Source organism: Scyliorhinus torazame, chromosome 11 (assembly GCF_047496885.1).
Source record: "Scyliorhinus torazame isolate Kashiwa2021f chromosome 11, sScyTor2.1, whole genome shotgun sequence".
Taxonomy (NCBI): Eukaryota; Metazoa; Chordata; class Chondrichthyes; order Carcharhiniformes; family Scyliorhinidae; genus Scyliorhinus; species Scyliorhinus torazame.
In genome coordinates this window covers 58919520-58946877 of record NC_092717.1, presented here as the reverse complement: position 1 = coordinate 58946877, position 27358 = coordinate 58919520, and the positions used below count along the sequence as shown (strand labels likewise).

The 27358-nt window shown below is 48.8% G+C and overlaps 1 protein-coding gene across 4 annotated transcripts in view; it reads left to right on the top strand.

Annotated features, from left to right (window-relative positions):
• The window catches only part of LOC140385300 (TPR and ankyrin repeat-containing protein 1-like), a 218146-nt gene that overhangs the window by 71595 nt on the left and 119193 nt on the right, over positions 1-27358 (top strand). For all 4 annotated transcript variants that reach the window (XM_072467321.1, XM_072467320.1, XM_072467322.1 and 1 more), the window contains one exon: positions 17526-17665. In XM_072467321.1, coding sequence (XP_072323422.1) covers positions 17529-17665 — 137 coding nt within the window. In that variant the 5' untranslated portion in view covers positions 17526-17528. The remainder of the gene's footprint in view (positions 1-17525; positions 17666-27358) is intronic.

Genomic DNA, 27358 nt, shown 5'->3' with positions numbered 1-27358 from the left:
ATCTGGCCGGACCACATGAAACATTTCTCTCGCCTGCTACATATTCCAGAATCATACAGAAATGCGGAGCTGAATTATGACTTATTTTCTCGTCTGCAAACCATCATTTTAAACCCTTCTCCCTGTCTTCCCCCACCCTCACCTACAGCAATACTTGCGAGGAGCTCATGACCTTCATTGTCACCAAGATCAAAACCATCGCTCTGCTGTTTCACAGCCCTGCCCCTCAACAAATACGATCCATGACCCCATCCTCCTTGCAATCTACCACTTCATCTCTGCCCTCCCTTTCATTCCATTGCCCTTAAGTCTGTTGTTGTTTCTCAAAATCAGTATCAATCTATCCCAGAAGTTCATGTTTGATTCCTTCCAATCAGATTTCTCTCTTTGCCACAGCACCAAAAGGCTTTTATTAAGGTGACAAATGACATCTTGTGTGTCTCTGACAAAGGGAAACTATCCCTTCTCTTACTTTTTAGACTCGTCTTGCAACCTTTGACACTGTTGACCACACCATCCTCCTACTGTGCCTCTCCAATGTTGTCCGGGCAAGCGGGACAGCTTTCTCCAGTTCCATTCTTATCTATCTGATCGTAGCCAGAGTATCACTGGCGTCTTTTACTGCTCCTGCACATTGGCCCTGTCCTATTTCTTTTTTTTAAATTGAGAGTACCCAATTAATTTTTTCCAATTAAGTGGCAATTTAGCGTGGCCAATCCACCTCGCCTGCACATCTTTCGGTTGTGGGGGCGAAACCCACGTAAACATAGGGAGAATGTGCAAACTCCACACGGACAGTGACCCAGAGCTGGGATTGAACCTGGAACCTCAGTGCCCTGAAGCTGCAGGGCTAATCCACTGCGCCACCAAGCTGTCCCTTGGTGACGTCATCCAAAGGCACAGCTGTAGTTTTCATATGTACACAGATGCCATCCACTGTACTTCACCACTGCCTTTCCTAACTCTTCCATTGTTGCCAAGTTATCAGACTGCTTATCAGAGCACTGGATGAACAGAAATTTTCAATTAAATATTGGGAAAACTGAAACAATTGCCTTCGATCCATGCTCAATACGCTATTCCTTCGCTTTTGTTTGAGACTCTACTAGATTGTTCACAACCTCGGTGTCATATTTACCCCCAAGATGAACTTCCAACCACATTCGCGCCATCGCTAAGACAACCAATTTCCACCTCTAACATTGCCCAACTTTGTCCCGGTTAGTTGCTGAAATCCTGATTCATGTCTTTGTTACCTCAAGACATAACTGTTTCTACATATTGCTGGATGATCTTCCACAGTTGACCCTCTGTAAACTCAAGGTCATCGAAAACTCTGCTGTTCATGTCCCAGCTCTCTCACAGTCCTGTTTTTCCCCTTCGTCCCCTGTGCTTCCTGAATGACATTAGCTACCGTTCAAACGATATTTTGATTTTTGAATGCTTATCCTGGTTTTCCGAACTCTCTATGGCCTCATCCTTCCTATCTATGCAATCTCCTTCATCCGTGCAACCCCCACCCCACAACTTCACTGAGATATTTGCACCAGTCTAATTCTGATCTTTTGACCATCCCTGATTTTAATTGCTCCATTATTGGTGGTAGTTCTTTCAACTGTCCTAGTACTTAGCTCTGGAATTCCTTCCCTAAATCTCGCCACTTCTCTTTTTCTTTCTTTTAAGATGCTCCTACAGCTAAAATGTTGTATGTGGCTCAGTGTCTAATTTTGCTATGTAACACCACTCCTCTGAAGCTCTTTGGGAAGCTTTATTATGTTAAAAATGCTATCCAAACATAAGTTATTACTAGACAAAGAAAGGAGCTGGAAATTGAGAACTGGGAGGTGAGGTGAGAGAATGTAGAAAATCAGTTGGTCATAGATTGAGTCGCAAATTAAAGGGTATACATGAGCAGAGAAAAGACAAACCGAAAGAGAAGGACTGAGGAAGAAGAGATTGGTCATTAACCGAAGCCGGAGGTAAGATGGAAACTGAAAAGTGAACTAACACAGATGGACGGGGAAAAGAGACAGAGTAGTAACTTAAGAAGGGAATAGGATCTGGAAGGAAACCGGAGACATAATGAAACTTGAGACAGTGGGGAAGAAATTGGAGAGGGGAGAGAGAAAATGAATGTTGGAAAGAGAACTAGGATGAAAAAGAGAACATCGGGGATCAGTCTGGCTAAGAGGAAGAACCGGGTGAGGGCAGGTTGTGTGACTGCTGAATAATGACTGTTGGAAATGCGTGGCAAGTTGGGCAGTTGTTGCTTTTTTTACCTACTGTAAATATCACAATCAATGAGGTTGCCCTTCTTTCTTTTGATATCGATATTATATTGCTCAGAGTCGCCAGGTATCAAATGATACCACCACAAGGTTCAACCGGATATCGATCAAAGAGCCAAACACCAGTTAGTTAGTTCAAGATCAAGGGTACTTTATTTACACACACCATTATCATGCAACATGAACACTACTAGTTAAACTACACCTATCAACTATGATAACCTGTACTTAACTTCAGGCACTTGACTTAGGTCAGAGGAACAGTGGCCTTTGCTCAAATCTGGATCTATCAGGTCTGGAGAAGTAACTGCTGCTCAGCTGGACTCATCCGTCTGGTAGCAGGCATTGAACTTGAACTTGCTTCTGGTGGTGCTGCAATTGGAGGTAGACGTTGCCGGAGAGCCAGGTCCAAGAGAGATCGAACACATGGTGGTCTCTCTTTTTATCCTTGGGGAATTTGCGCTCTTTTGGGCGGTCCTTCGGTTTGGACCCCATTAATTGGGTAATTCTTGATCACTGTATTTGATTTGAGCCAATAAAGGGGCAGGTGCCTTGATGGCTGGGCGTGTCCTAAGCGGCCATTGACCCTGTTGTTGATGCTTCCTGGGTACCGGGAGTGGCGCCAAAATGTCTGCGATTGTATTGGTTGCTCCAGTATCAGTCTTTTGTCTTGCGGATATGGGCCATCAAAATGCTAATCGGTTGGGGGTTCGATACTGTCTGGATTCTTCGCTCACAAATATACATTCAGGCTCTGAGCCTGCCTGAACCTTACATTGTCCATTTTTCCCGTAATGCTTTGCAACCGTCCATGTTTCTTATTGTAAGTGGCCATCCCAGGTGGCTACACAGTAGTGGTAGAAACATTATCTTGTGTAGAGAAACACCCACCAAATCCAGAAAAGAATCATCAGTGGTTTAATAATTTATCATGGACAAAAGCATGTAAAAGAAAATAAAAAGTATTTTATTGATGAATAACTTTGAAACAGGGTGGCACAGTAGCACAGTGGTTAGGACTGTTGCTTCACAGTGCCAGGGGCCCTGGGTTGATGCCCCGCTTTAGTCGCTGTCTGTGCAGAGTCTGCACGTTCTCCCCGTGTCTGCATGGGTTTCCTCTGGGCACTCCGGTTTCCTCACACAAGTCCCGATAGACATGATTGTTAGGTGAATTTGACATTCTGAATTCTCTCTGCGTACCTGAACAGGCGCCGGAGTGTGACGGCGAGGGGATTTTCACAGTAACTTCATTGCAGTGTTAATGTAAGTCTACTTGTGCCACTAATAAAGATTATTATTATTAAAAACAAACCTGGAAGAAAGGAAGCAAGGGGAATGGGCAAACTAAACAAACAAGAAAGAGATCTAAAATGGAATTAAAGCAATAAATTAAAATTTAAAAAAGAGGAAGTGAGATGGGTTTGTCAAAATTGCTAGCGATGAAGGGAATTAGAAACTGAGAAGAGTAATTATTGGAAATAGAAACGGTGTGCAATAGAATCTAAGGTGAGCAATGGAAGATGGTGAAAGGAAATTGAAACCAAAACTGGGTATGACCTGATGTTGCACCGTTGGGTTTACAATTCTCTTTTCAGTTTTGTTTATTTTAAAAAAAAATAAACACCAGAAGCTCAGCGGATTGGCCTTCACATCTTTCTGACCTCCAGCTTTATGGAATGCACACCATTGGCAAGAGCTCAAAGCTACCGTCTGGCATTTCACTTCATGATTCAAATGATCCAGTGCAGGTTTCATTTACATTAGGTTGTAATTTTTTATAATATTTCTCAGTATTTCATGGTGAAGAACGTACTCAGGAATGGTGCTCTTATCAGCTCTCCTAATTGGAATTAATGAAATTCATAGAATTTACAATGCAGAAGGAGGCCATTCGGCCCATCGAGTCTGCACCAGCTCTTGGAAAGAGCACCCGACCCAAGGTCCACACCTCCACCCTATCCCCATAGCCCAGTAATCCCACCCAACACTAAGGGCAATTTTGGACACTAAGGGCAATTTAGCATGGCCAATCCACCTAACCTGCACATCATTTTGGACTGTGGGAGGAAACCGGAGAACCCGGAGGAAAGCCACGCACACACGGGGAGAATGTGCAGACTGCACAGGCCGTGACCCAAGCAGGGAATCGAACCTGGGACCCTGGAGCTGTGAAGCAATTGTGCTAACCACTATGCTACCGTGCTGCCCAATTGTTTCAATTTAAGCACTTGGAAAAGATATCTGGATTAGAATAGCTTCTCCTGAGGCAGTCATAGTTAAGATTTTTAGGAGACTGATAAGAAATGATCTAGATTCCCAGTAAATGTTCCCATCATGCCCTCGGTGCGTCAAATCGATTGCAACCCACCCCACCGTGCTTACCAAATAGAGGTGCAGGTATTCTCGGCTTTAAAAATTTTTAATAATTGACATTTTTCAGCATAAGAGCAGATGTGGATTTTGTTCTAGTTTTAATTGTTTGGAAATGCTGGAACTGTGTGTTCCAATAAGGAATGAGTGCAGCGCGACACCCCCGCACTGTTACCACCCACACGAAGTGCAGAGTAATGATGGAACCAGCCGTCCTGCAATTTTTCAAATCAAAATACAAGAATGTTATTTGAAGTATAATTTGAAACTTGCATTTGCATAAATGCTACACTGTAAATGTATAAATTGGCAAATAATTGAACTATTTTTGAGACTTGTTGAACCTTAAAATTAAACAGAAAGGCACACAGTTGAGTTTGATGTTTGCAGCTAACATCTTTCACTCATTCAATGAAAAGTATAAACATGTAGGATATATTGTATAGTCGGCTCATTCAATAGTGGCAAAACTTTAATATCTTAAAGTAAAGCAAAGTTACAACTTAACCCACTTGCCAATCACCACTGTCGTTGTCATCAGTCATTTGAATTTAGAATCCTCATCCTTATTTTGATGACCGTGGCCTGTCCTGTCTTTCCAGTTTCCACCAGCCCTCTGTCTCTGTCTGGTATCTCTGACTCTCGCTTCCGTCTCCCCATTCCACCTTCAGTGGCAGATCTTTGAACCACCTCAGCCTTGCTTCTCTGGGACTCCTCTCCTAAAACCCTTTTGTCATGATATGCACTCATGCACATAATGAGATACAGACAGGCAGTGACAGACACCCAGTACAGCCAATCAACACACAGAACAGAACACAACCAATCACCAGGCAGAACACTAGAAGGTGGTCTCCCACTATAAAACACACGAGGCATCAACACTCTGGCTCTTTCCATTGGTGACAACTGGAGTGACAAGTCAGGGCGTATATATCAGTTAGCACCTTCTACACGTGGCTCAGAGCTAGTAGAGTGTCAAACCCACTGTGTGCACTGCTTAACAAGTTCAATAAAGCACACACTGCACTCCAAGAACAGTCTCTTAACACGCGGGGTCCTGCTTGCCCACACAAATCCCGTAATAATCCTATTTACCCGCTTGAAAAAGGACTTGGGGATGAGAATGGGAAGGCACTGGAAGACGAACAAGAACCTGGGGCAGACCGTCATCTATACGGACTGCACCCTGCCCGCCAGGGAAAGCGGCAGCATGTCCCACCTCTTAAAGTCCTCCTCCACCAGCCGCGCTAAATTGAGCTTGTGCAGGACACCCCAGCTCTTAGCCACCTTAATGCGCAAGTAGCGAAAGCTCCTCTCCACCAGCTTGAGCGGTAGCTCTCCCAGTCTCTTTACCTGGCCCCTCGCATGTATCACAAAAAGCTCGCTTTTTCCAACATTCAGCTTATGCCCCGAAAAGTCTCCCAAATCCCTAAGAATCTGCATGACCTCCCCCAGCCCCTCCACCGGATCCGCAATGTACAGGTCCAGGTCATCCGCATACAGTGAAACACGATGCCCCCCCCCCCCCCCCCGAACCAACCCCCTCCAGTTTCTGGACTCCCTCAACGCCATGGCCAGCGGCTCAATCGGCAGGGCAAACCGCAGGGGGGACAGGGGGCACCCCTGCCTCGTCCCTCGATGTAATCCAAAGTACCCCGACAGCAGCCGGTTCGTCGACACACTCGCTACCGGGGTCTGGTACAACAATTTGACCCACCCTATAAATTCCTCTCCAAACCCAAATCTGCCTAACACTTCCCACAGGTACTCCCACTCCACCCGATCGAAGGCTTTCTCCGCGTCCATTGCCGCTATCCCTTCCGAGGGCATCATGATCACATTCAGGAGCCTCCGCACATTCGTATTCCACTGTCTGCCCTTCACAAACCCCGTCTGATCCTCATTGATCACTCCCGGGACACAGTCCACAATCCTAGTTGCCAAAATCTTGACCAACAGCTTGGCATCCACATTAAGGAGCAAAATCGGCCTATGGGAGCCACATTGCAACGGGTCCTTATCTCGCTTGAGTATAAGCGAGATCAGAGCCTGCGACATTGTCGGGTGACGGGTTCCCTTTCCCTTAGCCTCATTGAAAGTCTTCAACAGTGGATGCAAAGTTGCTGGCCACGAGGATCGAGGACTGTGTCCCGGGGGTGATTCATGAGGACCAGACAGGATTTGTAAAGGGTAGGCAGCTACACACCAATGTGTGGCGGCTCTTAAACGTGATAATGATGCCATCGGTGGAGGGAGAAGAGGAGATAGTGGCAGCTATGGACGCGGAGAAGGCCTTTGACCGAGTAGAGTGGGAGTATCTCTGGGAGGTGCTGCGTAGGTTTGGGTTCGGGGGAGGGTTTATCAGTTGGGTTAAGCTCCTTTACAGAGCCCCGGTGGCAAGTGTAGTGATGAACCGGCGGAGGTCGGAGTACTTTCGGCTGTACCGAGGGACGAGGCCGGGGTGCCCCCTGTTTTTTGCATTGGCGATCGAACCATTGGCCATGTCATTGAGGGAGTCTAATAAATGGAGGGGGGTGGTCCGAGGGGGAGACGAGCATCGGGTGTCGCTATATGCGGATGACCTGTTGCTGTACGTGGCGGATCCAATGGAGGGGATGGTGGAGGTCATGCAGACTCTAAGGGAGTTTGGGGAGTTTTCGGGCTATAAGCTCAATGTAGGGAAGAGTGAGCTCTTTGTATTACAGGCGGGGGACCAAGAAAGAGGGATAGGTGACCTACCGCTGAGGAAGGCGGAGGGGAGCTTTCGGTATCTGGGGATCCAGATAGCCAGGAGTTGGGGGGCCCTACATAAACTGAATCTGACGAGGTTGGTGGAGCAAATGGAGGAGGATTTTAAAAGATGGGACATGCTACCGCTCTTGCTGGCGGGTAGAGTGCAATCGGTCAAAATGATGGTCCTTCCGAGGTTTTTGTTTGTGTTTCAGTGCCTTCCCATCGTGATCACTAAAGCCTTTTTTAAGAGAGTAGGCAGGAGTATTATGGGGTTTGTGTGAGCGAATAAGACCCTGAGGGTAAGGAGAGGGTTCCTGGAACGCAGTAGGAACCGAGGAGGGTTGGCGCTGCCAAACCTGGGGAGCTACTACTGGGCAGCAAATGTGTCGATGATCCGCAAGTGGGTTGTGGAGTGAGGGGGGGCAGCATGGAAAAGGATGGAGATGGCGTCCTGCAAAGGAACGAGCCTGGGGGCGTTGGTGACGGCACCGCTGCCACTCTCGCCGACAAAGTATACCACGAGCCCGGTGGTGGCGGCAACGCTAAGGATCTGGGGCCAGTGGAGACGGCACAGGGGTGCAATGGGAGCATCGGTGTGGTCCCCGATCAGGGGTAACCATCGGTTTGTCCCGGGGAAGATGGACGGGGGGGTTCCAGAGCTGGCATCGGGTGGGGATCAGAAGAATGGGGGACCTGTTCATTGACGGAACGTTTGCGAGCCTAGGGGCACTGGAGGAGAAGTTTGAGCTACCCCCGGGAAATGCCTTTAGATATATGCAGGTGATGGCTTTTTTGAGGCGACAGGTGAGGGAATTCCCGTTGCTCCCGGCACAAGAAATTCAAGACAGGGTGATCTCGGGTGCATGGGTCAGGGAGGGCAAGGTGTCGGCAATACACCAGGAGATGAAAGAAGAGGGGGAAGCGCTGGTAGAAGAGTTGAAGGGTAAATGGGAGGAGGAACTGGGGGAGGAGATCGAGGAAGGTCTGTGGACTGATGCCCTGGGTAGGGTTAATTCCTCCTCCTCGTGTGCCAGGCTCAGCCTGATACAATTTAAGGTGGTTCACAGAGCTCCCTTGACGGGGGCGAGGTTGAGCAGATTCTTTGGGGTAGAGGACAGATGTGGAAGGTGCTCAGGGAGCCCGGCGAACCATGTCCTTATGTTTTGGTCATGCCCGGCGCTGGAGGGGTTCTGGAGAGGAGTGGTGGGAGCAATATGTCAGGTGGTGAAAGTCCGGGTCAAGCCAAGCTGGGGGCTAGCAATATTTGGAGTAGTGGATGAACCGGGAGTGCAGGACGCAAAAGAGGCCGGTATTCTGGCCTTTGCATCCCTAGTAGCCCGGCGAAGGATCTTGCTAATGTGGAAGGAGGCGAAGCCCACAGCGTGGAGGCCTGGATAAATTATATGGCTGGGTTCATAAAGTTGGAGAGGATTAAGTTCGCCTTGAGAGGGTATGCGCAGGGGTTCTACAGGCGGTGGCAACCGTTCCTAGACTATCTCGCGGAGCGCTAGAGGAAGGTCGGTCAGCAGCAGCAGCAACCTGGGGGGGGAGGGAGCAAGAGATAACATGAAGAGTCGGGGAAACTGGCACGTACGGGAGAGAGCCAGTATACAAAGATATGTAAATATACTATTTTGTCATGTATATATCTTGCTCCGTGCGATTTCTCGTTTCCTTTTTTTTTCTTTTTTGTTATGGGGTGGCGGGGGGGGGGTGTTATTGTTTGTAAGGGGAAAAAATTGTGTTAAAAACTTTAATAAATATATACTTTTTTAAAAAAAGCAAGTCCTCAACAACAGCGGACCCAGCAGCTCCGAGAATTTCCTATAAAACTCTACGGGATACCCATCCGGTCCCGGGGCCTTGCCCGCCTGCAAACTCCCTAACCCCTTAACCAGTTCCTCCATCTCAATCGGGGCCCCCAATCCCTCTACTCGTCCCTCCTCCACCTGTGGAAACCTCAGTTGGTCCAGGAACTGCCTCATCCCCCCCCCCCGGGTTCTGACTCGTACAATTTGCCATAAAAGTCCTTGAAGACCTCGTTAATCTTTGCCGAGCTCAGCACCGTGATACCCCCCATCTCTAATTTGCCCAATCTCCCTGGCCGCCTCTCTCTTCTGTAGCTGATGTGCCAGCATCCTACTTGCCTTCTCCCCATACACTGCTCCCTGTACCTTCCTCAGCTGAGCCTCAGCCTTCCCCGTGGTAAGCAAGTCAAACTCCGCCTGCAGGCTCCGGCGCTCCATCAACAACCCCCACCCTCGGGGGATTCCGCATACCTCCTGTCCATCCTAAGTATCTCCCCCGCCAATCTCTCCCTCTCCATCCTAGCCCTCTTCTCTCTGTGGGCCCTGACTGACAACTGCCTTCAGTGCCGCCCAGACCACACTCACCGAAACCTCCCCATTATCATTGGTCTCCACATAGCTTTGGATACACCTCCGAACCCGTCCACAGACCTCCTCGTCCGCCAGTAGTCCCACGTCCATTCTCCACAGAGGGCGTTGGCCTCTCTCCTCTTCCAGCCCCAACTCCATCCAGTGCGGGGCATGGTCCGAGATCGCAATGGCCAAATACTCCACCCCTCCACTCTCGGGATTAGCGCCCTACTTACCACGAAAAAAATCAATCTGCGAGTACACCTTGTGCACATGGGAGAAGAAGGAAAGCTCCTTCGTCCTTGGCCTGGCATATCTCCACGGATCCACCCACCCCCCCCCCCCCCCCCCACCCCCACCCCCAAAATCTGGTCCATGAACCCCCCTCAGGACCTTGGCCGCTGCCGGCCTCTTACCCGATCTCAACCAAGACCGATCCAGTGCCTGGTCCAGGACTGTGTTAAAGTCCTCCGTCCCCCCCATTACCAAACTGCATGACTCCAGATCCGGAATCCTACTCAACATCCGCTTCATGAACCTGCATCGTCCCAGTTCGGAGCATACACATTCACGAGCACCACCCGGGCCACCTGCAACCTGCCACTCACCATAACATATCGACCCCCTTTATCCGCCACAATACCCGCCATCTCAAATGCCACCCGCTTACTCACCAAAATTGCGACCCTCTGTTCTTCGCATCCAGCCCTGAGTGGCAAACCTGCCCCACCCATCCTTCCCGCCGACAGGCCATCTCCCTTTTTAGGCCAACCACGTGTCCGCGCCTCCCGCACCCTCCAGCCCCCCAGGCGGACGCTCCCCGTCCCGACTCTCCCCTTTAACATCAATTCCCCCTCAGTCAACACAGCAGCATCACAGCCCCCCCCTTAACCCCCACCCCCCCAGTCAAGCATCCGCTTAACCCCCCTATTGCACTCCCGTAAGTCAGCTGACTCATGCTGACCCCGGCCGATCCCGCTTCCACCTCCAATCCCTCTGTGGGTTCCCCTTACAAATCTCCAACCCCCCCCCCCCCCCCCCCCCACCTAAGTGGGGTAGAGAGAGTCTCTTTCCCCCCCCCCCCCCTGCACCCCGTGTGAACAGAGAAAGAAAAACAAAACGAAGTACCGTACACTCAAACCCCCAGCTTCAGGTGCCACCCCCACCATTTCGCTGGTAAACCGCGCTCCCTGTCTGGGCTACCCCACCTCCTGTGGCGCAGCTCTTCCCAACCGCGACCTCGCCCAAAGCCTCGAGGGCCCAGGGCAAAGGGGCCCCAAAAACACAAGAAAACACAGGGAAAATAACACTGCCCCCTCCCCATCCCACGAACAACCCCCACAACATACTGAAGTCCATTAACTCGAGTCCAGCTTCTCATTCTTGATGAAAGTCCACGTGTCGTCCGGCGTCTCAAAATAGTGGTGCCGGTCCTGATATGTAACCCACAGCCTCGCCGGTTGTTACAGCCCGAACTTCACCCCCTTTCCGTGGAGGATCGCCCTGGCCCGGTTGAATCTCGCACGCTTCTTGGCCAGCTCTGCACTCCAGTCCTGATAAATACGGATCTCGGTGTTCTCCCACCTGCTGCTCCGCCCCTTTTCCACCCATCGCAGGACACACTCCTTGTCGGAGAAGCGGTGGAACCTTACCACCATAGCTCTCGGCGGCTCGTTCGCCCTCTGCCTCCTTGCCAGGACTCTGTGCGCCCCATCCAGCTCCAGGGGCCGCGGGAAAGCCCCCACGCCCATTAGCGTACCCAGCATCATGGTCACATACGCCCCAGCATCCGACCCCTCCACGCTTCAGGGAGACCCAGAATCTGCAGGTTCTGCCTCCTTGACCTATTCTCCAGGTTGTCCAGCTTCTCCTGCCATTTTTTGTGCCGCGCCTCGTGCGCCTCCACTCTAACCGCCTGGCCCAGAATCTCGTCCTCATTATCAGAGGCCTTCTGCTGCACCTCCTTGATTGCCGTCCCCTGCATCTTCTGGGTCTCCGGAGGGCCGAAGGGCCTGTTCGTGTGCTGTAATTTTTCTTTGTTCTTTGTTAATCTTTCAATCGACGCATTCATAGGGGCCAGCATCTCCGCCTTTAAATCCGCAGTTTCTTAAAAATTCCTGCTGCTCCCGTGACCACTGGGCCCATGCTGCCTGATCCCCGCCAGCCGCCACCTTTACATTTTCGCGGCCGTTCTCCTCTCTTCCCCAAAGCCGCTTTTTTGACCACCCCACTCCTGGTCCACTCCATACAGTGCTGGGGGACCCTCACTGTTTCTTTCCCACACCGGGAATCGTCATCAAAGTGCCGCTGGTGCTCCTTAAAAGGGCCCAAAAGTCCGTTATCGGCGGGAGCTGCCGACCGTGCGACCTACCTAGGCATAGCCGCAACCGGAAATCTGGAGTCTACTTTCAAGTACAGCTGCATCCAGTTGCAGTCCGTGTTACCCCAGGGTGACTAACACAATACCTTTCTCCTTGCTTTCTCTGTACCCTCCAATTAAACCATTCCTAAAACCCAGCTCTTTTGGTCAGCTTTTCTAATTTGTGCACTTCTGTATTCTCTGTCGAACAATTTCTGATGTGCAATACTTATGCCACATAAATACCGTATACATGGGCAGCACGGTGGTGCAGTGGTTAGCATTGTTGCCTCACAGCGCCAAGGTCCCAAGTTCGATCCCGGCTCTGGGTCACTGTCGGTGTGGAGTTTGCACATTCTCCCCGGGTTTACCCCCCACAACCCAAAGATGTGAATCTATGGAATTCCCTGCCCAGTGTTGCTAACTTTTGGTTGGTTCAATTGGCTCTGTTTTATAACCTTTGCTCTAGAGTCGCCAGGTATCTTTATGATACCGCCACGAGGTTCAAGTTCAAGTAATGATCAATAACTCAATACACCAGTTAGTAAGATTCAAATCAAAGCACATTTATTATACACAGTAAATCACTACTCATGCATAAACTCTACTTTCTAAGCTATTTCTATAACTAACAGGCCTATGCTTAGCTTCGGACTGGTCCACCAAGTCAGGGGAACAAATGGCCTTTCGTTCGGGTTCTGAGTCTGTGGGATTCAAAAGCTGGTAAGGACTGGTAGCTAGGAGTGCCTATCTCGTAGCGAGCGTTGACTTGAGACTTACTTTCTTGGAGGCCGCCGGACAGTTCACTCTCAGGGGTTGCTTCGCGTTGCTGAGTGACCCTGTCAAGAAGGATGATTTGAACTTGGGGGCTTTACTTTATAGTCCCCAGGGGCTTCCCACCCTTCGGGGCGGACCCTGTACCTGGTTTCAAGTGATTGGACTTTGTTCCAATCGCTTGGTTCGATTTCTCCAATACTGGAGCTGTTCCATTATTATTGGGCGGTCTTTAAGTGTCCGTTAACCTCTTTTGTGTTTGCTCCTGCTGGCGCCGAGGAGTCTGGCTTGGCCTTGTTTACCTCAAATGTTTCGATTGTTCCCCGGGATCGCTCATTACTATGTAGATGGCTGCTACATTACTATGCAGATGGCTGCTTGTATCGCTGCTGTCTGGGTTTCTGCAGAGTCTAATACACAGTAAACTTGCACCTGCTAGTTTTTGCCTATGTTGGCTGAATTTCCCTTCAGCTTTAGCTGTTCTCCATTTTAAGTCGGGAAGTGGCCAACTCAGGTGGCTACACCAGTGAAGCAGTTGAGGCTCCTTGATTAAATATTATCAAGATAAAGATAGATTTTTTTTGAAGAATAAAGGGTTATGGTGTTCAGGCGGGAAAGTGGAGCTCAGTCCACAAAAGATCAGCCATGATCTCATTGAATGGCGGATCAGGCTTAAAGGGCCAGATGGCCTACTCCTGCTCCTAGTTCTTATGTTTTTATGTGCAGGGTAGGTGAATTGGCCACGCTAAATCACCCCTTAATTGGAAAAAATGAATTGGGTGCACTGAATTTATAAAATAAATAAATACCGTATACTTCATGTGAATAAGTAAAATAATTCTTGTTACGATATCAACACTTGTTTCGCTTGATTTATGGCAGCCTTGGCTCAGTGATAACACTGTGGTCTTTGAGTGAGAACATTGAGGATCCAAGCCTCAGTCTCAAAACCTGAGCAGACTCTCAATGCAGTCCTGTTATCTGAGCACAGTCTGTTCTCTCAGAGACCACTCAAAGAAGATCAGGGTGTTTTGCGAGTTTCCTGGTCAACATTTATCTGCCAGCCAGCATCACCAAAAACAGGGTATCTGGTCTTTTTCCCATTACTGTTTTGTGAACCTTACTGTGTACAAAATGGCTGCCACATAGAACTGTACAGCACAGTACAGGCCCTTCGGCCCACCATGTTGTGCCGAACTAGTCTGGAACTAAGATCAAATCAACCTATTTCCAATCATTCTAGTGCACTCCATATGCCTATCCAATAACCGCTTGAAAGTTCCTAAAGTGTCCGACACCACTACCATAGCTGGGAATGCGTTCCACGCCCCAACCACTCTCTGAGTAAAGAACCTACCTCTGACATCCCTCCTACGTCTTCCACCATGAACCTTATAGTTATGCCCACTTGTAACAGCTACATCCATCCGAGGAAAATGTCGCTGAACGTCCACTCTATCTATCCCTCCCATCATCTTATACATCTCAATTAAGTCACCTCTCATCCTCCTTCGCTCCAATGAGAAAAGCCCTAGCTCCCTCAACCTTTCCTCATAAGACCCACCCACCAATCCAGGCAGCATCCTGGTAAATCTCCTTTGCACCCTTTCCAATCCATTCCTATAATGAGGTGACCAGAACTGCACACACTACTCCAAATGTGGTCTAACCAAGGTCTTGTACAGTTGCAGCATAACCTCACGGCTCTTAAACTCAATCCCCCTGTTAATAAATGCTAACACACTATAGGCTTTCTTCACGGCTCTATCCACTTGGGTGGCAACTTTCAGAGATATATGGACATGAACTCCGAGATCTCTCTGCTCCTCCAAATTCTTCAGAACCCTACCGTTAACCATGTAATCCGCATTCAAATTTGTCCTACCAAAATGAATTACCTCACATTTATCAGGGTTAAACTCCATCTGCCACTTTTCAGCCCAGCTCTGCATCCTATCAATGTCTCTTTGCAGCCTACAAAAGCCCCCCATATTATCCACTACTCCACCAATCTTGGTGACGTCAGCAAATTTCCTAACCCAACCTTTAACTCCATCATCCAAGTCATTGATACAAATCACAAATAGCTGAGGACCCAGCACTGATCCCTGTGGTACACCGCTGGTGACTGGACTCCAGGATGAAAATTTACTATCTACCACCACCCTCTGTCTTCTATGTGATTGCCAGTTACTGATCCAATCGGCCAAATTTCCCTCTATGCTATGCCATGCCTCCTTATTTTCTGCATTAGCCGACCATGGGGCACCTTATCAAACGCCTTACTAAAATTCATGTATACGACATCAACTGCTCTACCTTCATCTGTGTACTTAGTTACCTCCTCAAAGAATACAATCAAACTTGTGAGGCAAGACTTACCCCTCACAAATCCATGCTAACTATCATGGATTTAGCTGTATCTTTCCAAATTATCATAAATCCTATCCCTCAGGACCCTTTCCAATAATTTACCGATGACCGAAGTGAGACTAATCGGCCTATAATTCCCATAGGTTATACCTATTCCCTTTCTTGAACAAGGGGACAACATTCGCCTCTCTACAGTCTTCTGGCACTATTCCTATAGACAGTGAGGACATAAAGATAAAAGCCAAAGGCTCTGCAATCTCACCCCTCACCTCCCAAAGAATCCTAGGATATATCCCATCAGGCCCAGGGGACTTATCTATCCTCAGGGCTTCTCAAAATTTCTAACACGTCTTCCTTCCGAATATCTACCTCTGCCAGCCTACCAGCCTGTATCGCACTATCCTACTCAACAACATGGCCCCTCTCCTTTGTGAACACTAAAAAAAAGTATTCATTTAGGGCTTCTCCTATATCTTCAGACTCCATGCACACGTTCCCACTACTGTCCTTGACCAGCCCTAACTTCACCTTGGTCATTCTTTTATTCCTCACATAAGTGGAAAAAGCCTTGGGGTTTTCTTGATCCTGCCCGCCAAGGACTTCTCATGCCCCCTCCTAGCTCTCCTCAGCCCTTTCTTGAGCTCCTTCCTAGCTATCTTGTAGCCCTCAAGTGCCCTAACTGAACCTTGTTTTCTCATCCTTGCATAAGCCCCCTTCTTCCTCTTGACAAGCCATTCAACCTCTTTTGTTAACCATGGTTCCCTCACTCTACCATTTCCTCCCTGCCTGACAGGGACATGCATATCAAGGACATGCAGTATTTGCCTATCCCTGACAGTTCCTATTTCCATCTTATGCTCCCTAATTCTTGCCTAATCGCATCGTAATTACCCTTCCCCCAGTTATATACCTTGCCCTGCCGTATGTTCCTATCCCTCTCCATTGCTATAGTGAAAGTCACCGAATTGTGGTCGCTATCTCCAAAGTGCTCTCCCACAACCAAATCTAACACTTGGCCTGGTTCATTACCCGGTACCAAATCCAATGTGGCCCCGCCTCTTGTCGGTCTGTCCACATATTGTGTGAGGAAACCCTCCTGCACACACTGGATAAAAACAGCCCCATCCAAACTATTCAAATTATAGTAGTTCCAATCAATATTTGGAAAGTTAAAGTCACCCATGACAACTATCCTGTGACTACCGTACCTATCCAAAATCTGCATTGCAATCTTTTCCTCCACATCTCTGTTACTGTTTGGGGGCCTATAGAAAATACCGAACAAAGTGACCGCTCCTTTCCTATTTCTAACTTCAGCCCACACTACCTCGGTAGACAGATCCTCCTCAAACTGCCTTTCTGCAGCCATTTGCTATCCTTGATTAACAATGCTACTCCTCCACCTCTTTTACCACCTTCCCTAATCTTACTGAAACATCTAAACCCCGGAACCTCCAACAACCATTCCTGCCCCTGTTCTATCCACTTCTCCGAAATGGCCACAACATCGTAGTCCCAGGTACCAATCCATGCTTCAAGCTCACCAATCTTATTCCTGATGCTCCTCGCATTGAAGTAGACACACTTCAAACCACTTTCATGCCTGCAGGTCCACTCTTGTGACCTTGGTACCTTCCTCAGGACTGCACTACCCTCAACTTCGTGAACTCCAGCAAAGCTATCTCCTGGACTACAAATCAGTTTCCTATCCCCCTGCCAAATTAGTTTAAACCCCCCCGAAGAGCTGTAGCAAATTTCCCTCCCAGGATATTGGTGCCCCTCTGGTAACATTTGCTGACATAACATAATTACTGTACTTCAAAATAAATTAATTGGCTGTGAAGTGATTTGGCATATCCTTGGGATGTGAAAGCTGCTATGCAAATTGAAGTTTGTTCTGCCTCACTCTCTGCCTCTTTTTTTAGGTTGTCTGATTTGGGATATCGCAGAAAGTAACTGATTCCTGTAAAACAAGTCATGTCATTTCATACAGCAACTTGTATTTATACTGGTCCGTTACAGTTAGCGAGCAGTTGGCAGCTGATATTTTTGAGACTCCTGGCAGCTTTATATTCAGCTGTGTAATACCCATTCATCCACACTTTGTAACGCAGCAGAACCAGTTTGTGTCTTGAGTAATGTAAAAACCCCTTTAAAGTATCCAAGACCTTGGTGGTAATAGTCTAGGAGTTTGATATGTTGCAGTTGCTTAGGTTAAATTTTATTTATTTATTTATTTTCTGTTAGAGCATGGAACTGAATCTTGAAATTGTATATCAACTGAAAGATATCGGAAATACGGCATTTAAACAACGGCAATACATTATTGCAATCCACAAATATGATGAAGCTTTACACATTTTGCATCGTTTGCAGCCATATGGGAGGTAAGAATTGTTTTTGAATTTGTAAACATTACACAGTATTCCCATTGTTTAGCCCTTCCCAACAATGTCATAGATTCATAGAATTTAAAATGCAAGAGCCCATTAGGCCCATCGAGTCTGCACCGGCCCTTGGAAAGAGCACTCCACCTAAGATCACATCTCCACCCTATCCCCGGAACCTCACCTAACTTTTGGACACTACAGGGCAATTTAGTGTGACCAATCCACCTAACCCACACATCTTTGGACTGTGAGAGGAAACTGGAGCACCTGGAGGAAACCCACGCAGACACAGGTAGGACGTGCAGACTGTACACAGACAGTGACCCAAGCTCGGAATCGAACACGGATCCCTGCCGCTGTGAAGCAACAGTGCTAACCACTGTGCTACCATGCTGCCCTGCAGGTTTCCTCCAGGTTTCACAAAAGTGTTGAGGAGAGACCACACAAAATTAGTTGCAGGGATATAAATTTTGAGTCCAGATTTTTCGTCTTGCCTTGTCCATTGACTGAGCTGACCACTCGCAGTTGCTGTTTACTTTTCCCTTCCTTCGTTTTCCCATCTCAGCGCTTGATATTTCTGCACTACTGCAAGAACAGAGATGTTCCTGAAATGTATCTCTGTGTGGAATGTTGAAGAGTGCATCTTGAAGTGAAGCTGGACATGCATACTTCAAGCATGTATGTTTTTCCAAAAATGTGAACATGAACATTTGCAATAATTAATACTGTTTATTAAACTACATTAAAATGAATCATGCCATGGCCAGGTATAACTTTCTTTACATTCGCATCTCACAAGTGCCAGGTAACGACCATCTTAAACAAGAGAGAATCAAACTATTGCTCCTTGACATTTCATAGCATTGCCATTGCTGAATCCCCCACTATGAATATCCTGGGGTGTGGCTAAAAGAGCAGGTCAGAGGCTAGGAATCCTGTGGTGAGTAACTCCTCTTCTGACTCTCCAAAACCTGTCCATCATCTTTCAGGCACAAATCAGAAATGTAATAGAATACTCTCCACTTGTCCTGGTGAGTGCAGCTCCTACATCGCTTAAGCTTGACACGATCCAGGCCAAAGCGGTCTGCTTAATTGGCGTCCCTTCCACAAACATTCATTCCTTCCACCACTGATGCTCAGTGGCAGCAGCAATGTGTACCATCTGCAAAGTGCACCACAGTAACTCACCAAGGATCCTTTTTTAAAAAAATGTATTTTATTCCAAACATATATAAAAAGTTACAACCGATAAACAATTCAGGAAACAAACTTCTCAACACCCAACTATACGGTTTGTACAAATTTCTCTCCCCCCCCCCCCCCCCCCCCGCCCCCCCCCCCCCCCCCCCCCCCCCGATGAACAACTCCTCAAACATGGTCACGAACATCCCCCACTTTGCCTTGAAGCCCTCTGCTGAATTCCTTCACTCGTGTTTGATCTTTTCCAGCCGAAGAAAGGCATCTAGATCATCCAGTCAGGCTGCTACCCCCAATAAAATTAGTCGCCGGGCAATCAGAGAGGCAAAGGCCACAACATCGGCCTTCCTGCCCTCCATCAGTTCCAGCCGGCTTCTCCGATGTCCCAAATTTTGCCACCAAAGGTTCCAGCTCAACCACCTCCCCCACTATCCTTGCTAACGCCACGAGCACTCCCGCCCCAAATCTCTCCAACCTTTCGCAGCCCCAGAACATATGTGCCTGATTCGCTGGTCCCCGTCCACAGTTCTCACACTCGTCTGCCACCCCCTGAAAGAACCCACTCATTCTTGCCCGAGTCATATGTACCCTATGTATCAGGCTCATTGTTGCTCATGAGGAGGTCACATATACCCTTTGTAGTGCCTCTTTATCTCCCCTCCCAGCTCCCCCTCCCACTTCTCCTTAATCTTCACCGCCCGCTCACCTCCATGTCCCCCCAGCCACCTGATTATGTCCCCGATCCTGCCCTCCCCTTCCATATCCAGAAGCAACAGTCGCTCCAGTTGTGTCTTGGCAACCTGGGAATTCTTTCCAAACCTTCTTCGCGAAGTACATTACCTGCAGGTATCTACACTCATTTATTTTCTCCTTCAATTCATCAATACTACAAACCCTTCTTCCAGATACAAATCACTCACCTTAACCAGCCCCACTTCCTATACATGCCATCTATTCGCCCCACCCCCTCGGCTCAAAACTGCGGTTTTCACACAACGGTGTTAACACCGACATCCCCTCTTATGCTAAAGTGCCTCCTCAGCTGGCTCCAGATCTCCACCATGGACTGCACCATAGGGCTCTCCAACTATCTGCTTGGCGCCTTTGGCAATGCTGCCGTCACCATAGCTCTTAAGCTGGACCCCCTACAGGATTCCTCCTCCATCCCAACCCATTCTACCCCTTTTCCTTCCCACCATCGACTCACCTATCCAAGTTCGAAGCCCAATAGTAATGTAGCAGGTTTGGCAATGCCAACCCTCCCTGTTGTCTCTGCTGCTGCACCTGTGTCCTCTTAACCCTTAGCACCTTCCCTGCCCATACAAAGTCCGAAATAATCGTGTCAAGTTTTCGAAAGAAGGCCATAGGTATAAAGATCGGGTGTATCTGAAATATAAGCAGGAACCTCGGCAGAATGTTCATCTTCACCACTTGGACCCTCTCTGACAAAGTCAAGTGCAGTGTGTCCCACCTCTTAAGATCCTCCCTAACCTCCACCACCAGTTTTGTTAAATTCCATTTGTGTAGCATCGCCCACTCCCTCACTACCTGAATCCCGAAGTATCTAAACCTGTCTCTGGCACTTTAAATGGCATCCCCCTAAATTGGTTCGCCGATCCAACACATTTACCAGGAACACTTCACTTTTCCCTACATTTAACCTTTTTCCTGACAATGCCCCAAACCTCCCCTACAGACCGTTGATCCTCCCCATGCTCTCCAGCGGGTCCGAAACATACAATAGTAGGTCGTCAGCATATAACGACTCCCTTCGTCCCCTCATAATCCCTCGTCACTCGGCTGACCCCTGACAGCCATCGTCAGAGGCTCTATAGCCAGCAGCAGTGACAGCGGGTACCCCTGCCTTGCTCCCCTGTGTAGTTCAAAGTTCCGTGAACCCATGTCATTCCAAACTTCGGCCCAAACCCAAATTTCACCAGGACCTCAAAACCGGTACCGCCACTCCACCTGGTCGAATGCCTTCTCCGCTTCCATGGACACCACTACCTCCGGTACCTGAGTTTTCTACGGGGTCATGATCACATTTAGCAGCCTCCTTACATTGTTTGAAAGCTGCCAGCCCTTTACGAAACCTGTTTGGTCCTCCGCAACTACCCCGGGACACACATCTCCATCCTTCCCACCACCAACTTAGCCAGCACTTTCCTGTTTGTATTTCACAATGATATGGACCTATACGACCCACGTTCCAATGGGTCCTTCCCCTTCTTTGGTATTAATGTGATCGTTGCCTGCGTCATCGTCTCCGGCAGTTCCCGCTTCTCCAACGCCTTATTAAATGCCCCCAGAGATATGGTACCAGGTCCGTTGCAAACTCCTTATAGAATTCCGCAGGGTAGCCATCAGACTCCGGGGCCTTCCCTGACTTCAGACCCCTTATACTGTTCAATATCTCCTTCAGCCCCAGGTGCTCCTCTAGCGCCTGCCTCGTCTCTTCCTTCAACTGTGGAAACTCCAGTTCATCTAAGAACTGCCATGTCCCCCTCTTCACCCCCGGGTCCGCCCTGTATAACTCCTTATAATAATCCCTAAATGCCTCGTTTATCTTCCCTTGCTCTGACACAACATCCCCTGCCCCGGACCGTATCCTCAAAATCCTGGATGCGGCCTGCCTCTGTAGCTGATACGCTAACATTCGACTCTCCTTCGCCCCATATTCGTACTGCACCTCTCTTGCCCTATGCAGCTGTCCTACCACCTTCCCCCTTGTCAGCCTATCAAATAGCCCCTGTAATTTTTTCCTCCTCACCAATCCCTCCATGGTGGGCACCCTCGAATGCTCCCTATCTACCTCCACTATCTCGTTCATTAGCTGTTCATATTCCTCCCTCCTTTTCCTATCTGCATGTGCTTTGAACGAGATAATCTCCCCTCGGACCACCGCTTTTAGCACTTCCCAAAATGTGGCTGCCGACACCTCCCTGTTTTTGTTCAATTCTACATAGTCTTTAATCACAGCCCACAATTTGTCACACAACCGTCTATCTGCCAACAAACCCGAATCAGCCCAGCCTCTGCATCCGTCCCGATCTAAGCCGAATCTCCAGCCAATTGGGCACATGGTCTGAGAATACTATCCCCGCGTACTCTGCCCCAACCTAAAACCTCCCGTCAGAAAGTCAGTTCTGGAATACACCCTGTAAACATGCTAAAAAAAGGAATGCTCCCTTCCCCCTGGGTTCCTGAAGTGCCATGGGTCCACCATACCCATCTTTCCCATAAACTCTCCCAGCTCCTTTGCCATCCGTATCTTACCCATTGACCTGGGGCTTGATCTATCTACCCTCTGTTCTAGGACACAATTAAAATCTCTGCCCATAATCAACTGGTGCTTTGCCAAGTCCGGGATTGCTGCCAGCAACCTCCTCAAAAAGCCTACATCAACCCAATTCAGTGCATACACATTCACCAACACCACCGACGTCCTTTCTAATTACCCCGCTCACCATCACGTATCTCCCACCCGTTCCCTCACTTCCTTCGCACTCACAAACCCCATTTTCTTACTCATCAAAATTTCCACCCGTTGCAACTTTGAATCAAACCCCGAGTGGAAAACCTGACCCACCCACCCCATCCTTAGCCTAACCTGGTCCTTCAGTCGAAGGTGCGTCTCCTGCAGAAAGACCACCTCCGCTTTCAAGCTCCTAAGGTGCGCATTGACCTGAAATCTTTTGACCGGTCCATTGAGCCCTCGCATGTTCCATGTTATGAGCCTTACAAGGGGCTTACGCCACCATTCCCCTCTACCATCCGATATCCTCCCCGTTCGGCTCTATCCACCGTTGATTTCACCCTATACCCTTTCTCTGCCCCTGACGATGTTTTTCTTCTCCAACCTCGCCTTGTCTCATCACCTCCCCCCATACGGCCACCTCACTCGGCCTTCTCCCCCACCTCACTTCCGTTCACCAGCATTACCTGACAGTGTGGCAACTCTTGCCCAAAGGCTCCTCCTACTGACCTCGCCTCTCTGTTCTGTGAAGAAGGCTCCCCACTGTCCTCCCCCTCCCCCACCCAAACAATGACTCATCTCGAACCACAGATCGCCTTCCCCAAGAACAAACAAAGAGAAAAATACACAGCCGCGGGGGGGGGGGGGGGGGGGGGGGGCGTCATCCAAATCTTTGCCAGGTAGACCACGCCAAACCTGATCTGCCGCCGATATAGCACCGCCTTGGCTCTGTTGAACCCCGCACGTCGCTTTGGCATCTCAGCTCCAATGTCCTGGTATATTCAGACTTTATTCCCCGCCCACTCACAGTTGCGCTTCTCCCTGGCCCACTGCAGAATCTTCTCCTTCTCCACGAACTTAGGGAGCCTCACGATCACCGCCCGCAGCGGCTCTCCCGCTCCAGGCTTCTGCCTCAAGAGACCTGTGCGCTCTGTCCACTTCAGGGGCCATATCGAGCACCCCCTCTGCCACCAGCCCCGCCAGGATCCTCGCAACGTACCTCGTGGTATTCGCACCTTCCACTCCTTCAGGCAGGCCCGCTATCCGCAGATTCTCTCTTATCAATCTATTTTCTGCTCCTCCACCTTTGCGTTCAACATCTTACAAAGATCCCACCTCTGCCTCTAATGCCACCACCTGATCGCTGTGGTCTGACATCACCCTCTCAATCTCTGGGATCTGCGACCCCTGTGCCTCCAAGCATTTCTCCACCCCCTCCATCGATCACTTCAGGTGTGCCACAGCTCCTTCGATGGCCTTCGTGCGATCCTCCTGCATCTCCTTCCACTGCTGGCGCAACTCTTCCATAATGAAGGCCATCATCTGGGACTTTGCTGCTTGCACTGGCCGTTCCCACTCCGCCATCCTTCCACTGGTTGCTGTGCCACAGGTCCCTTCCAACTCCTTGGCCAAGTCCTTCACCTTCTGCCGAGTTGGTACCAGCAGACATACCATTCCTGGGGGGAACCTCTCCCCCGACCTTCAGTTACACCTTTCCGTCAATGTTGCTCGCAGCTTTGGGTAACGAGCTCTTTTCTACACCTACAAGCAGGAGCTGCCCTTTGTGCGACCACCACACCATGGCCAACACCGGAAGTCCCTCACCAAGGTTCCTTAGACAGCACCTTCCAAACCCATGACTACTACAATCTAGAAGGACAAGAGCAGCCGATACATGGGGACACCACCACCTGGAAGTTCCCCTCCAAGCTGTACACCATCCTGACTTGAAAATATATCGTTATTCCTTCACTGCTGCAAGGCCAAATTCCTGGAACTCCCTCCCGAACAGCACTGAGGGTGTACCTACACCACATGGACTGCAGCAGTTCAAGAAGGCACCTCTGCACCGCCTTCTCCAGGGCAATAAATGCTGGCCTTGCCAGTGATGTCCACATATGTAAATGAATACATTTTAATTTAATTATTTATTCCCTTTGTGTACATACATGCAGAGGTGCTCACTTTGTCTCACTCTCTGTTATCTGTGTTTTTGTACAACGGTTACAAATGTAAAATGTACATATCTTTAACATATTAAGAAATTAAAAAAATTAATTTAGAGTATCCAATTCATTAAACTTGTTTCTTCCTACCTTTATCTTACTCCTTGTCCAGTCTCCCTGTCTACGTCTGTGAGTCTTCTGATCGCCGTCACTTTAGCAGTTTCTAGTTTCCTGTCCCTAAACATCTCATTCACCTATGGACGTCAATCTCTCCAAATCTCCATTCCCTATCAGGAGAATCTGAGGCGTCACTGCTCTCTGTCCAGCACTCCATCCTCTCTACCACTCTCTTCTGCTTGGCTGAGCTTGTTCTCACACTGAACAACTTCTTCCAAATAATCATAAAAAACATAAGAAATTTGAGCAAGAGTAACCATTCAGTCCCTTGAGCCTGCTCCACTAATCGTTAGGATCATGGCTGATATCATGTGGCCTTAACTCCACCATCCTGCCTGTACCCCATAACCATAGACTCCATTGCAGATAAAATAATCCTGTCTAACTCAGCCTTCAATATATTCAGTGATCCAGCCTCCACTGCCCACCGGGGTAGAGACACCCAAACACTAATGACCCTCTGAGAAAAGAAACTGTTCCTCATCTTCATGTTAAATGGGAGACCCCTTATTTTGAAACCAAGGGCACGATCCAGTGGCCATGTTGCGCTCGAGCGAGAGAACAACATAGCCGGTAAATCCTGGGAGAGGCCTCCCGTGGGCCTCCCAGCAGCCTTCACGCCTCACAGGATCTACCCAGGTCCTGCGAGGCGTCGGAATCGGAACCACGCCCAAAAGAGCGGTACCAAACAGCACTCACTAAAGTAGGTCTTAAACATACTTGGCCTACCTAACTGGGATCCACCGGCCTCCCTCGATATACCGGCCTCCCAGGGAGGATGCAGTCAGGCGCCGATCAGTACTGTTCCACAAGAACGTGAGCCAGGTGGAACGGCACCCGGGGGGTCTCCCTGGCCCTCCCCCAGGCACTGCCAAGGTGCCATGGTGGCACTGCCAAGGGTCATGGCCCTAGGGGCCGCTATGCCCATGAAAGGAGGGTGGAGGGGTGGGGGTGGGGGAGTGAAGCATGAGGGGTGTGCAGGGCAGGTAAGTAGGGGCCTCTAGGTGTTTCGGGGTTGACGGGAGTCCTGGAGCGGGGCCCCCAGGGAAGCGAGGGGCCCCCAGGGAGCCTGAGCTCATAACAGGGTTTCCACACTTGAGGGGAGGAGGGTGTGGGGTAGTGATCATGTGTGTGTGGGGGGGGGGGTGACATTGCCCATGGTGGGGGGACGGGGGGGGGACGGGGGGGGGGGGGCAGGGTACAAGCTCACTTGGGGATTGGAGCACCTTTTCAAAATTATCACCTGATCTCTGAGTTGAGCTTCCCAGAGCTGAAAAAAATTCGAAGTGTGGGCTAAACCAGCAAAGCTGGCAGGAAACTCACTGAAAAACCTGCCACAAATGAACTTAGAAATTTTTCCATTCAATTCCACCCCAAGCCCCTTTTTTTTAGATTCATCCTCCGAGCATTTATCCTCTCAATCTTCATATAATTTCTCAATCATCTAGGACTCGTCCGATGATCGCTGTCACTTTAATAGTTTCCTATCCCTAAACATCTCTTCCCCATGTACGTCCAATCTCTCTAAATCTCCATTCTCTATCAGGAGAATCTGAGGGGTCTCTGCCTAGCACTTCCATCCACTACCACTCTCTTCCGCTTGGCTCAACTTGTTCTCACATTGAGCAGCTTCTTCCAAATAATATAAGAATATAATAAATATAAGAAATAGGAGCGTTCGGTCCCTTGAGCCTGCTGCACCAATCATTACAACCTTCCCTTCTGAGCCTCTGCTGTGAGTACTCGCATGGACCCTACCTACGCCTGCCTTTTTATGGCATACCTGAAACATTCTTTGTTCCAGTCCTACTCCCTGATATTGCTTCCTCTTTTTCACAACCACGGATTCTCCTCACAGTGGTTGACCAGGCCCTTGACTGTGGCTGTCCGATTTTCAGGCACATCTGCTTTGCCGTTCCCCCCAGAATCATGTTTCCCTTGTCCTCCCCCCTTCCATCACACCAGCCTCTGTATTCAACAGATCATTCTCTGTCATTTCCATGACTCCAGCTGGATGACATCAGCAGAAATATCTTTTGCTGTCCTCCCCTTCCAGCATTTTGAAGAGACCATTCCCTCCACAACACTCTAGTAACTCTAAATACCTCCTCCCCTTCCCATGGCAACTATACATTCAAACGCAAGAAATGCAACACCTGCCCTTCTTATTCCACACTGTCCAAGACCCAAACATTCCTTTCAGGTGAAACAGCAATTTGCTTGTAGTTCTTTCAATTTAATCTATTGCATTTGCTGCTCACAATGCGGTTTGCTGTACACTGGGGCGATCAAATGCAGACTGGGTGACTGCTTTCAGCCTGCACGCATGATCCAAACTTGCTGTTGCTTACCACCTTACTTCTGCGCCATGCTCTCACGTTGACGTCTCTATCCTCCAGCTACCAATGAAGCTCGACGTAAGTTCGAGGATCAGCATTTTATCTTTCGATTAGGGCCGCAACAGCCTTCCAGACAAAGTTCAACAATTTCAGATTGTAATCTCTGCCCCATTTTTGATTCCGTTTTGGTGCTGATTTCCCCCCCACGCCCTCCAGCTGAGTATTTCCAGAATTTTAGGATTTTATACCACTATGATGTTGCCTGGTAAGTGCAAATATAAAAGGAACCACCGAATAATTGTGGCTAGTCTCATCGGAATGGAGGAGATTTAAGGGGTAATGTGATTGAGTTTTTTTTTCAAATTACAATGTACTGTGTATATAGGAGCAGATTGTTTCCAGTGGCAAAGTGGTCTAGAATTAAGTAACCGATGTAAGACTTAGGACTGAGTGCTAGAGAGACTTTCGCACCATGTTGTGAGGCTGTGGAATGCTGTATTGGAGTTGGTGATTGAAGTGAAAACGGTGGTAATATTTACAAAATTGTGAATTAGCT